The sequence below is a fragment of the Antechinus flavipes genome, chromosome 5 (assembly GCF_016432865.1).
Source record: "Antechinus flavipes isolate AdamAnt ecotype Samford, QLD, Australia chromosome 5, AdamAnt_v2, whole genome shotgun sequence".
Lineage (NCBI taxonomy): Eukaryota > Metazoa > Chordata > Mammalia > Dasyuromorphia > Dasyuridae > Antechinus > Antechinus flavipes.
Window position 1 is genome coordinate 42,932,870 of NC_067402.1, and position 13,416 is coordinate 42,946,285.

A 13,416-nucleotide genomic window follows, 5' to 3' on the forward strand; every position below is an offset into this window, starting at 1 on the left:
CCAGGAGGCACAGTGAAATTTGAATTTGGCCTTAGATACCAATTGTGAGGTCCTAGGCAAGTCACCTAACTTTTCCCTGCCTCAGTTTCCTCATTGATCAAACAAGGATAATAATAGCATCCAATTCCCAGGGTTGCTGTGATGATTAAATAAGATATTTTAAGATTTTGCAAACCTTTAAGTGCTATGTATTTGTTAGCCATTATTATTGTTATTCCATTCTCAAGAGAAGGATTAATTCTAATAGCGCAAAAGGCTTTAATCTAGAATCCTGGGAGAATATTACCCAGTTTAATCCTTGGAGAAAAAACATATCCCTGTTTCTAATAAGTCAGGTATGACCAATAGGTCCAGAGCTTCATTTGGGTTACTTCCTATATAAACCAGGCTAAGAAATAACTTAAAGAAAAGTGAGCTAGGAACAAAAATAATGTGTGAATGTTTTAATAAATTCTGTGTCCTTTCCTTCAAGGACAATTTAGACAAACTGTTCTTTGGTTTGTTACCATTCATCTCCCATAGGCGGTCATTCCCCATGATTAGTTTATAAGACAAAAGCATAACTCACCATAAGCCAGAGAATATTTGATTTATTCCATGAATTATAGCAATTAGCAGATGTCTCATGGGTCAACTTGCAATTGGAAAAGAAAAGTGAAAGCAGAGCCAAGAATGGCAGAGGGTTGCCAAGAGCCATAGACTAAGAATATATAATTCTAGGTAGAGCTGAATCTTATGGACTATGATTCTAGAACAACATAGCCATGGTAAAGGACAACCATTTTAACCTGGATTTGGACTGGGCTCCCCAGTACCCTCGATCACTAAAATGATCATACAGGATCTTAACATATAGTCCTTAGGCTTGGACATTGATCTTTCTTAACACACAACTTGATGTAGTTCATTGCCAAACAGTCAACAACACTCAGGCTAAGAGGAGTGAATGAGATTTAATATCATATCAACTGTGTAGGACCAGAAATCATAGCGAAAGGAAGCATGAATTTTTTCCTCTGTTTTGGAAAATTCTGTATATATGTATATTACATCATACAGTTTTACAGGCAGATTTTCTCTTTTTACATCAAATACTTAAATATATATGATGTATATTTAAAACATCAATTTGTAGAGATGACAAATGATTGGTTTTGCTAATATTATTTTTCTATGGAGAATGGTGAATTTAGATTCCGGTTAGGTTCTGACCCTCTTCAGGAGGAATATTCATATTCCTCAGCACTGCGGCGCCCAAAATCCATCCAGCCCATGTAATCTCTGTCATTTATCCTGTGGTTGGGGTCAATGCTCTGGAGGTTTTTGATGACTGGCATTCGAGCAGAAGAACCTAATAGAGGGAGGAGAGGGAAAGAAGCAAAATCAAATCAATCCATCAATCAATAAGCATTTATTAAGTACCACGAACAATACGAGGTGCTGGGAACACTGAGACAAAAGTGAGACAGTCCCTGCCTTTAAGTACTTACATTATATATAAAGTAATAGAGTTTTCTGACTCTGTGAATGCAATTAAAATTTTTTTTTGTAGGATTCAAGACTTGGAATTGGTGGCCCACAGTTTCCCAGCTTGCACTTCCACTGAAGTCATATTAAATAATACCACGTATGTTATTGTTAGTACTCAGAATAAGAAGGTCTTATATTCCTTCAGACTCTTTCCTGAATTAAAGTCTTATATTCCACGTGTATAACACAGACCCAGAACAGTTTGAAAATATATGAAATGGAACTGAGAGTATCTAGATCTTCAACCTTAATTAACCTTCTTCTAAATTTTCTAATAAACAACTAATCACTACTTTCTAGGGGCCAGTCATTGGTATTAAACTAAAGTGGGTATGCATTAACAGATTGAGAATGAGTCTAACAATTAAAGTGCTCGCCTTTCATAAGAACCTTTGTACAAAGGACAAGAGGCAAAAAGCACTCCCTTAATTGAGTAGGAGTTGGGAGTTACAGAAGATAGAGAACTTAGAATATTGATTGGAGGTGATCAGGAAGGTATGTGGTAGATTTCTATTTCTATTTAACTAATCATTGTTAATTAATCTGCTAAAGAATTGTAATTCTTTAAACCATCTTTAAATCCAGTGTCATATAGATTCCATAATTTGGGACAAAGCCCCGATCATCTCACCTTGGTTATAGATCCAATACTAGATTTTTCTTTCTTTGTTTCTTTCTTTGTAGGTCACAGTTTGTCTTTTTTTTAAATCAGCAATCTAAAGTGAACATAAGTTTGCTAAACACGAAGTTCTTTTGATCACCATTTATAGGAATTGCAGCATCTTCTTGGCTCAGTTTCAGAAACTACATATGGCAAAAAACGATCATTTCCCAGCAAGTTAGTTTTGTATGTCACCAAAACACCAACTGTATCCTCTTGATGAGGTGTTAAACCTCCAACTTCAAAATTACTCACTCAAAAAAAAAAAGGATCTGATTTGCCTCTATATTATATAAATGTCCATAAACTGGATTAGAGATTCTGAACTTCTACTGGGTCATGAACTTCTGTGGCAGTGTCTGGTTTTTAAATGTAGAAAATAAACTAGAATTAAAATTATCTTAAAATACAATGATTAAAAACACTAGAAATCATAATTAAAAAAATAATTCCAGGTCAAGAAGCCCTGATCTAGAGGCAAGCTTTTCTATATTTCCAGAGGGGGTGTGCTGGAACCAGCTCTAATCAGCTTACATTTTCAGTCTGAAATCAGAAAATGCTACACAACAGAGCCTGAGTTATTGTTTTGTTGGTGTCAAGACATGTTTAAAGCTTTGAAGAAAATTTAAAGATTTAAATTAAAATAAAGATATGCTAAACTATATATATTAAATAAAAGGTGATAGGGAAGGGGAAGACTTTAGCATCTGGGGGGAGTCAAGGAAGAATTCATGTTAGACTTGGTTCTTAGGATGAACTTTGAACAAATCTAAGAATTCTAAGAAGTGAAGGTGAGGAGGAGAGGGGCAGAGGAGAGAGCCCGTGCAAAGGCAGAGAGATGGGAGATTGTGAGGGATTGTATGTGAGAAGCAGCAAGAAGGTTGCTTTGAGCTTCTACAACTGGAGGAAGTCTTTATAAATATCTCGAGATCTCTGTACTTGTCTGTGTGCTTCTCTGTTAAACAAGTGTGTCAACTCTTGCCCACACAGTCGCTTTTGGGGATCTCAACCCTTCCTAAATCTGACACGGATGGCAACGTGGATGTTAACAATACTTACTTCAAAGAAGAAACACCTAGAACATGTTCAATACTCATGTCTCTAAGCTGCGTCTTCCCAAGAGTGATCTCTATTGCAAGACTTAAAGTCTATTGGGAACCAAGGATGGCAGTCTAGGTGAATGGATATCACTGACTCTTTAAGGCAGGTTTTCATAAAATTGTGCTCTGAAAGTAGCCCAGGGCAAAGCACACCATCATTCCGTGGCCTCCAGACATGGGTCTTCAGGTTTATAGTTCATCTAAATCTCCATGGGCTATGCTGATAAGATCCCTTGGATTATCACCCTTAATTAAAACTGTTAAAGTGGAGTTATAACTTATTTCTGTGTGTTTTTCAGATTTTCAAAATAGTTATTTTCAAAAACCAAAATAAAATTGTTTTAAAGAGGCAAAATAAATAGATATTTCCAATTTTAAGTTTATTTTTCCCTCAATTTTTTTTTTAGTGCTGCCCTGGGTTTTGACATTCTTTGTCTGGAACCCTTGTAACAATCTCTTTTTGGCCTTGGTAGATAATAGTCTCTCTGATCCACTTCCCACCTCGAGGCAAGCATCACTTCAATTTTGGGAGGCCCCTTAAACTCCATTTTCCCCCTCAAAATCCAGTAGATGCTCTTTTGTTGCCTTTAGGGACAAATTAGAAAATCTAATTTGGGGCTTTTAGACTCATTTATCCCATTTTATCTAAATATCTTTGGTGCTAGATTACAGTTTATAAGATTCTGGCCATCCTTATTATGATTAAAAAACCCAACTCTATTAACTAAACATAATTATTAAATGCTTTGTAAGTACAAGATACCACCCTTGCCTCTCCAGTAGGGCACAATCTAATTCAAATGCAAGTTGGGGGAAGGGGAAGGGTGAATCAAAAAGGAGGTTGTTACTACATTAATTAAACAATATTTTTATTGAGAATTGTTCTAGGATTTGGTTGTAATTTATCCACGGTCATGTAGCTATTAAGTATCAGAAGTAAGATTTTAATCTAAATCTCCAGATTTTAGCTTTGCTATCCCTTGCTATCCCTTGCATTTCTGCAATATTTCTGGATATTTTAAAGTCATATATATAGTACCTTAGTGGCCCAGTGGATAGAACACTCCCTACCTCACTCCATATCCTCAGAACCAGGAACACCTGATTTCAAATCCAGCCTCACTTAACTAGCTGTGTGACCACAGGCAAGTCTGCCTTAGTTTCCTCATCAGTAAAATGGGAATAATAATAGCCCTTGCTTTCCAGGATTGTTCTGGTTTTACAAATGAGATAATATTTAATAAGTACTTTGCAACTTTTAAAGCACCATAGAAATGATAATTATTATAATCATTATGTCCTCTATGCCTTTGCTTTTATGTGTTTTTCTATTTCAGCGATAGTAAACTGAGATCCAGACACTTGTTTCTTTAAATTAAAAATAAAAATAACTATTTCATTATAGTTTTTTCTTGTAATCCTATGGATTTTATTTTATGCATTTAAAAACATTATTCTAAGAACCACAGGCTTCACTAGACTTTCAAAGGGACCCATAATTCAAAATAAGGTGCTTTGATCATTTGTTCTCCAGCCCAGGAATAGTGGCTCTCAAATGCCCCCTCCCTACAAGGACAGCAAACATAGTATTTGCTATATGAGTTGGCTGATAATTAGGCATTTCTTAATTTTATCCCTTAAGATTCTTCAACATGCTTGGCTAATCAAAAAAACATAATGATTAAGCTAATGCACTTTAAATATTCTGATATTGGGATGATTGCTTCCCAGTAGAATTAAACTCCTCAGCTGGATAAACACCATTTAAAAAAATCTTATCATAATGGATACCATTCTTTTCTGAAAAAAAGTAGTTTTAAAAATATAATGTAAGATGAAAAGCCCAATCATGCTAATAACATTCACATTAAAGTCAATAGGGAGGTTATAATTTTTTTAATAATCCACTTTAGACATTAAATGCCACCAAATGGTAAAAATGGAAGGGAAAGGCAGAAAAAAAAAACTTTTAAAGATCTGAGTTAGACTCACAGGAGCTGAGAGATTCCAGTACGGAATTCGAAATACTGAATGGGTGGATGAAAATATGGTTTCTCCAGAGAGTATGTAATATCTCTCATTTATATGATGCTTGGTAAAATGCTTTCCTCTTAGTAACCTTAGAAGATTCTTAAAGCAAGCATTATTAGCTCCATCTTATAGATGAGGAAGTAGTCTCAGAGGAATGAACTGAAATTTTAAAAAATGACTTATAAAATGTTACAGACCGACTATCCTGGCTGTCCTTATTCTAATTCTAGGCTCTTTCTACCTCAAAATATTGTAAATAAGATGGTTCTAACTCTTTCATCCCCACATTACTAAGAAGCTCCAATCAAATTTTTACAGATGAAGAAACTGAGTCAGACAGAAGGAAAAAAAGACTTGATCAGGGTCACACAATGAATGCAGGATTTAAATTCAGATCTTCCTGACTCCATGTTCACTCTGTAGTGGTTCCATGCAGTAGCTTTGTATTTTATCAAAATGCCCCTGATTTCATTGCATTATTTCTCTACATTTTAGTAAATAGTACACAGAGAGCATTGATGTAAGTTGCATTTCCTGACACAGAGTGATTATTTCTTCAAAGGATTAAAGACATCATTTTGGATTTGAAAATGTCCATAGTCTAATCACAGCAGTTTTGATGTAACTATACCTATTGATCAATATAAATGGATGCAAGCTGAACAAATCAACCTAATAGCTTTTTGTGGTGCAATTGAGAAGCTTTTAATCTTACTGTTCGTGTGTGTGTATGTGTGTATGTGAGACATAATCTTTCCGTTATTATTACCTGCCAACAAACAAATCCCTTCTCAATTAGTCTTGTTAAAAAAAAAAATCAAACACATTTCATTATATTTAAGTATGCTAATTTTTTTGGTTGTTTGTATGGGATTTCATCTGTGCGAGAGGGTCAATCAATAAGTATTTACTAACCACTTGCTATATTCCAGGCACTATGTTAAATGTTGGGGAGACAAAGAAAGGCAAAGGACAGTTCCTGACCTTGAAGAGCTCAATCTAAATCAGTTCAATAATCATTTATTAAGTATTTAGTCTGTGCCAAAGGCAGCTAGGTGGCGCCATAGTGCAAAGAGTGCAAAGCCTGGCGTCAGGAGTTCAAATCCAACCTCAGACACTTTAGTCATGTGATCCTGGGGAAGTCACTTAATCAGTTTCCCCATCTGTAAAAATCTGTAAAAGTTAGAGAAGGAAATGGCAAGCCCCCTCCAGTATCACTGCCAAGAAACCCCCCCAAAAGGGTCATGAAGAGTCAAACATGACTGCAAACAACTGAACTGAAAATGCTGATCAGCAAAGCAATCTTTTATTTGTAGACTTGGGGGAAGGGCGGAGCATGGCACTGAGAACTTAAACACCTTGTCCATGGTCACATTTCAGAGGCAAGACTTGAACCTGGAGTTTCTGGACCTCAGGTCAGCCTTCTGTCAGTTACACCATTGCTGTTTCTCTTAGCTATACTAATAGATCATAATGTTTATTTGTTCCATAAATAAAACACCAGGTTGAGAACAGATGGCCAACACAGTTAGATCTATAAATATGCAGCTCCCTGTCAATATTAGCCAAAATTTCAGAATTTAGCTGTAACATATATGAGCCTAAGATTTGCTTTATAAATATGATATTTATAGTTAGGATGAATGCTCCTCCATAGGAGGCTGGCAAATCATAGCATCCTTAGTGACATCCTTAGCTGATTCAAGCAAAGAAAATACCTTATAATAGGAAAGTGGGCTCAGTGATTTGGGGGCAGGGTCGGGAAGCCAGCAGGGAAATTTTAATATTGCCGTGGTCTTGGTGGCAAGAGTTAGGAAAGAGTTCCCAAAGGTGCAACTCATCTAGATTTTATCACACAGACCAGGCAGATACAGATGGGAGATAGAATACTTTCCAGGCCTTTTATTTGAGAGATATTTGATAACTATCAGAGACATACTTTGCTTAATTGTAAACTCATATTTCACTTTACATGCAACTTAAAGCCTGAAATGTGAACCATCTCAGGAGATACAAAATATTCACAGGAACTGAATGAGAGTTACATGTTGATGTTCCATATTAATTAGGAAGAAAAGCTTAATTTGTTATTGAGTGCCATCCTGGTAATATGGGCAGCTTGTGTGACAGAGACATTTGACATTTGCAAATGATCTTACCCTTACTGCAAATGAAATCAACGATTTGCAAAAAAACCAGCTTCCAGACTTAAGTCAAAAAAGATTGTGAATGAAGTTCCACATAAAGGAAAAAGGATTAAGAGGAGAACAGAATTTTGGACAAGTCTCTAGTCTAATCTTCTCATTTCACAGATGGGGAAACTGAGGACCAGAATGATTTGCTCATAGTCACTTAGCTAGGAAGCATCTCAAGAAACTTGTTACAGCTAATTAATGAAGCTTTGAAGATCATTAAAGAGTTGATGCAACCCTTGCCCTCTGATTTCTAACTTCTAAGTGGCTTAGAGGAAAGGAAAATTAGCACTATTTCCTGAAAGAGGAAGAAAATCTGCTAAAGTGCAATCTAGCTTCACCTTTTGACTCATAGTTGGCTAAAAGGGCTGCAATTAATGAGAAATATTAAGAAAATTCGAGGAAGAGCAAATCCTCTGGGCTTTTTTTAATCTAATGGGGGTCATTTGATAGGGTTTTGGCTGTGATATAGGGGAGAGTTTCCTCATTGGATTCTGAATCACAGAATCTGAGCTACAAGGGACCAATTCTATCCATTCCTGAATAAGTACCCTCTGCAATAGACCAACATCTGATCTTGACTTGAAGACTTTCAATAAGGAGGAAGTCATTAATTGCCTCCAGAGGCAGCCCATCCCACTTTTTGATAGCTTTCATTGTTGGGATTTTTTATTTCTTGTATTCGACCTAAATTTGCTTTTTTACAGCTTCTACCACTGACTCAATTCTACCCTTTGGGGCTAAGAAATGTACCTCTTTCATAGAACAGTCTTTTTTTTTTTTTTTTAATACTTAAAGATAGTGATCCCATATCCCCTAATTCTTCTCCATTATAAGATTTGCAGTTCCTCCAATTAATTCTTTTGTGGCACTATCTCAAGGACTTTTTATCATCTGTGCTCCCCTTCTCTGGATGTTTCCTAGGTTATCAAAAACATTTCCTAAAATTCACTGCCCCAAACTGAACACGTTACTCTAGATATGGCCTATTCAGGGCAGAATTAAACAGACAGATCACCTCCTTATTCTTATGCCCTTCTGAATTTTGCCCCAAATTGCATTATCTTTTTTCTTCCTCCTCTGCTGCTATGATGCATGTTGGGCTTGTGGTCTACTAAAACTTCCAGATCCTCATCAGGTGAAGTATGGTTTCGCCACATCTTCCCCAATTTGTTCAGTGAAGGGGTCCTAGACTTGAATCATTCATTATATTTCTACTTCCCATCTATGAGACCTTGAGTTAATCACTTTGCCTTAATTTCCTTGCCTATAAATCAAGAAGGCTGGACTTAGATAACTTTTATGATCACTTTTGACTTTATATACTATGATCCTATGAAAAAAGTCTCTAACTTAGTTCATGACATAGGAAGTATATATGGATAAAAAGAAACTCACACATAAATAGTCTCACTTGAAGCAATTTCTAAAATAGGGAATTGGTAAACGATCTCTATTCAACAGTCAGAAATAAATTATTAGATTATTTCACAATGGTGATATTCTTTAAAGATTCATAGAAGCCCAAATATCCCTCTCACCCACAGATGACGTGACATGAGGCAGAGGAATATTCATTTAACATAAAGCATTTACTTCTTCTAATTCTTGCTTTGGTGAGATCTGACATAGAACACTTTAATGTTCTAAGGGCCATATTTCTATCAAATATTGTGAGTTTATTATGGTTCACATCTTGCTCAATGATTTTAAGTCAAAATGCATAGGGATTGTATGATCGAGGGACCTTGGAGGTCATCTAAATCGAATCCTTCACTTTACAGATGAGGAGTCAGAGATCCAGGGTAGACAAAGTGACTTGTTTTATGAGTCTTAAAAGGTAAGCTCAACATTCAAGGCAGGAACTCTAGCTTTAGTATCCTTTCCATTGTACCATACTGACCATATTTGCTTTAAAAAATTGAGGTTAGGCATTTCCTTATGATTCTACCCTATTTTAATGAGCTGATTAATTAGAATTAATTAGATTAATCCAGTGCTAGATGTGAATTATTGAGGGAATAGTAATATCTTTAGAGAAAGATCTGGAGCTTCAAGTAATGAACACTGTCAACATGAGAAAAGGAATTAATGACTTCTGAAATGGGCTCTTTTAAAATGGCTGTCTAATAGCCACTAAGCATTATATAGAAGAGGACTGCAAAAAAATTTTATTTTTTATTTCCTTTCCCCCTTTTATTCATTCATTCATTCAATTTTGAAAATGTTATTTAAAATTTTTTTGAGTTCCAAATTCTCTCCTTTCCTTCTACTCCTCTATCCATTGAGAAAGCAAGCAATATGATATCAATTAGAATAAGGGCTTTCTTAACTTTTTTTAATATCACAGATGGCTTTAGCAGTCTGTGAAATGAACAATGTTTTTAAACATAAAATAAAAAGAGAAACCAAAGACTAATGAAAAGTGAAGATGCCATTTTCCCCATCTGAGTTCACAGATCCTCTTGAAATGTATTCACAACGCCTTAAGGTATCCAAGGACTCCCCGGTTAAGAACCACTGCTAAATACCAAAACTTTTGTACCACTCCAAGTCTCAATTTCTTTATCTGTAATATGGGAATAATAAATAGGACTTAACTCACTGGGTTCACCTTGCAAACAATGTCTTTCAGCTTTATGATAAAGCACATATGATTTTTGTGAAACCTTAAAACACTACAAAAATATCAGCTGCCGTTATCACTATTTATCACTAATTATTATTATTTCAGCACTTAGAATGTTATTAATGGTTACAGATTTTGTTGTTTGCAAAATATGTATTGAGGAAAAGATAAAAAAGAACTTATTTCCATAAATGTATTTACTTCTGAGTTTTCCTACTAGACACTGCCTTATAGAAATATTTGCAAGTGATGAGGAAGATGAGGGGTTTCGTTACCTTTCCTGGCTTGCTGGATGTACTTGGCCAGCAAAGCCCCAAAGCTGTTCCTGGAGTCTGTATTTCCATCAGCTCTCTGTAGAGGCTTCAGTTGGCTGGGGGAGGCAGGAGCACGGGCATGCCGGTGCTGGGCAGCCAGGCTCTGCTCAAACTCAGGAAACCCTGGGTTGACATGGCTGGTTTCTTTTGGCTGCTGTCCCAAGGAGCTTGCTGACAGGACAGCGAGGAGCAGGAAGATGCTGAGACTTCTGTACATAGCTGCAGGAAGAGGGAAGGAATTCAGAGGCAGTTAAGGGAGAGAAGGCTGCTAAACTGGATGAGCAGTACAAAACAGAGGAAGCTGGAGGGAGATTATCCCAGGTAAGAAATATGATAACGTCTGGTTATACTCTAGAGGAGCTTGGGGGCAAGCACAAAAAGCATTTGGGGACATTTTCAGGTGACTCTATGGGACAGATCCTTTACCTATAAAAGTGTCTTTTTAATTGCTATTTGATTGAATCCACTGATCCTTTAATAGCATCACTGGATTTCCAAGTGGAAGGAATCTCAGAGTTAAATTAGATCAAACCATCTTTTCTGCTTTTTCTTTCTTCAGTGAAACACACACACACATATAGGGAATGCAAAGAGACAAACTAAAGTAACTAGCATAGGGGTTCTGAAGCTGTCTTGTGCGTCATGGATTTCTTTGTCACTTCAGTAAAACCCATGAGTCCCTTCTTAAAATAATAGGGATTTTTTTTAATTGAAGGAAATGCTAAACTCCACTTAGAAGTCAGTAAAAGTAAAGGTGTGATTTCCCCTCCTCATCTAAGCTCATGAACTCTTTGGGGAATCTATAAAACTCAGGTTAAAAACTTTAATCTAGACCAAGCTCCCATTTCTTAGATGAACAAACAGAGGTCCAGAAAGATTCAGTTTCTTGCCAGATGTGACATAGCTAGAGATTGATTGAAATTGGGGCTAAAGCCTCAGTAGGAAAGTTTAGATTCTAGCTGAGTTATCTGTGTAGGTAACTACTTGGCTCAGTCACATGACATCCATGGCTCTCAGTTCTTCCTATATGAGGAGGTTGAATTAGATAACCTTTAAATTCCTTATTAGAATTTCAGTTTGATCTGTGATGTTATAAGCCTATGATTTCTTGGCTCTGAGTCCTAGCATTCTTTTATCTATACTCTCATATTTTCTCATTCTTGACATTTTGACAAAATCCACTTTATGAAAAGGTGGGTGATCCCCCTGCTCCCCTCAATCCTGCCACCATGAGAAAAGCTTTTATCTTTTTCTATCTTTGGGAGGAAACATTTAATTTGAATGAAACCTCCTTAACTGGCTTGGGTGCACTAGACTGTTAGTCGGGGAGTCAAAGACAGGACAGCAGAACCTTCAATGAAGGGAAGGAGAATTCTTTTTGAAATGATTCTATTCATTGCATGATTTTGAAACAAAATAGTTTATTCCCCCCCCCCCCTTAGTTAAGAAACCATTATATTGGATTGAATTGTGAGGAAAGGTATATTTTAAAAAGCAGCCTCAAACTACAGAAAAATTGCATTTATAAGAGTTTTTACAAGCAACACACATGGTTTAGCATTGAATTGTAATCATAATAGAAGCCACATGCATTTTCATTAGAAATGTGAAAGATTTAGAGATTCTCACTAGAGGTGAGAGCACATACAAGAAAAGAACATAATGGTCTACACTGGTTCCTGGGCAAACAGGCGATTTTCACTTTCCTACATTAAAGAGCTTAATGGTATTTCCATACTTACTTTAAACCTTGCTATCTTTCAGCAATTTTATTTGAAAAGATTTTAAAAACCTGCCCAACCCTGCATGATATTTCTCTGAGTGATTTCAGTCCTGTTTTAAAGAACAGCTTTTGCAGTATTTGATTATACCTATGAGGGAAGAAGATGGAAATACCTTGAAAGCTAAACTTTTTTTCTTCAAAAACATGTTAATTTGACCCTCCAAGATATTAGAGATCCACAGAGAAAAACCAACCAATTAACAATAAGTTAATTACTAACATAAGTTAGTAATAGCTTACTAATGACTAATGACTGTCACTAAAAATGCTCTTTAAAATAAAGCCATAATTTCTCACTTTGACTAAGCTTGAAAAAAAGGCATAGTTAAAAATACAGCTAAATAGATTTAAAACCACAAGACTTGGGAAATAATAGATCACCAACATACATGGCAACAAGCATTCCTATAGTAGTAAATGACAATATGATCCCTCTCATAAAAATGAGCTAGTTCAGAATTTCTTACCTTTAAAATATGACGGAAGCTTCCTATTTCGACCCAGAGAGATGTGATGAGTGTCCAGGTTCGAGAAGTTATGATGGTTTGGAAAAGCTCTCTCTTAAATAGTCTAGCCTGCTGCCGGTAGTAGTCATCTATTGACACAGTGCTGACGCAGATAGGGGATCAACACGTGCTCAGCGAGATGCTATAGGGTCAGAACAAATTAATTTAACTCCCAGGGGAAAATGGCCACTAGAAAAAAATGTATATTCCATCAAAGAACTGGTTAACTCCTCTCCTGCCAGAATTTTTGCCCTGTCTTTTTGTTTTCTTTCTCTCTTCTTGTTTCTGACTATGCCCTTTGCCTTCCATCTCCCTTTTTCTATTGAGACCATAAATGCCAGCTGGATTTTGGTGAATAAATTTTAGAGGGTTTTTTGTGAATAAATAAGGCATTTTCAGTAATGAGTCTGCTAGGGGTGCAAGTGAATTTTAGGGAGAGAAATATGAGGCATGAGTTTTAGAAAGTTGAGCATTTCAGTCTCAGGATCACTCTTTGGATTTCCTTCTTGATCTTAAGGGCATGAGTCCTAGTCGAGCAGTCATGTTCTTTGAACCTTGTTAGGATTCAGTCCATGTTACACTTTGATGACTTTGACATTCTTGGGTGTTTAGATGGTTCCAGAGAGTAAAGACTTTGTCTTAAGTTCTTTCTTCATAAAGAGGGAAATTT

General features: G+C 36.2%; 1 protein-coding gene across 1 annotated transcript; it reads right to left on the bottom strand.

Annotated features, from left to right (window-relative positions):
- Positions 1–572: 572 nt before the first annotated feature.
- Positions 573–12,849, bottom strand: CCK (cholecystokinin). The gene is made up of 3 exons (XM_052001373.1): positions 12,708–12,849; positions 10,419–10,676; positions 573–1,351 (listed from the first exon to the last, which is right to left on the bottom strand). The coding sequence occupies exons 2-3, from the start codon at positions 10,672–10,674 to the stop codon at positions 1,218–1,220; spliced, it is 390 nt and encodes a 129-aa protein (XP_051857333.1). The 5' UTR covers positions 10,675–10,676; positions 12,708–12,849; the 3' UTR covers positions 573–1,217.
- Positions 12,850–13,416: the final 567 nt, after the last annotated feature.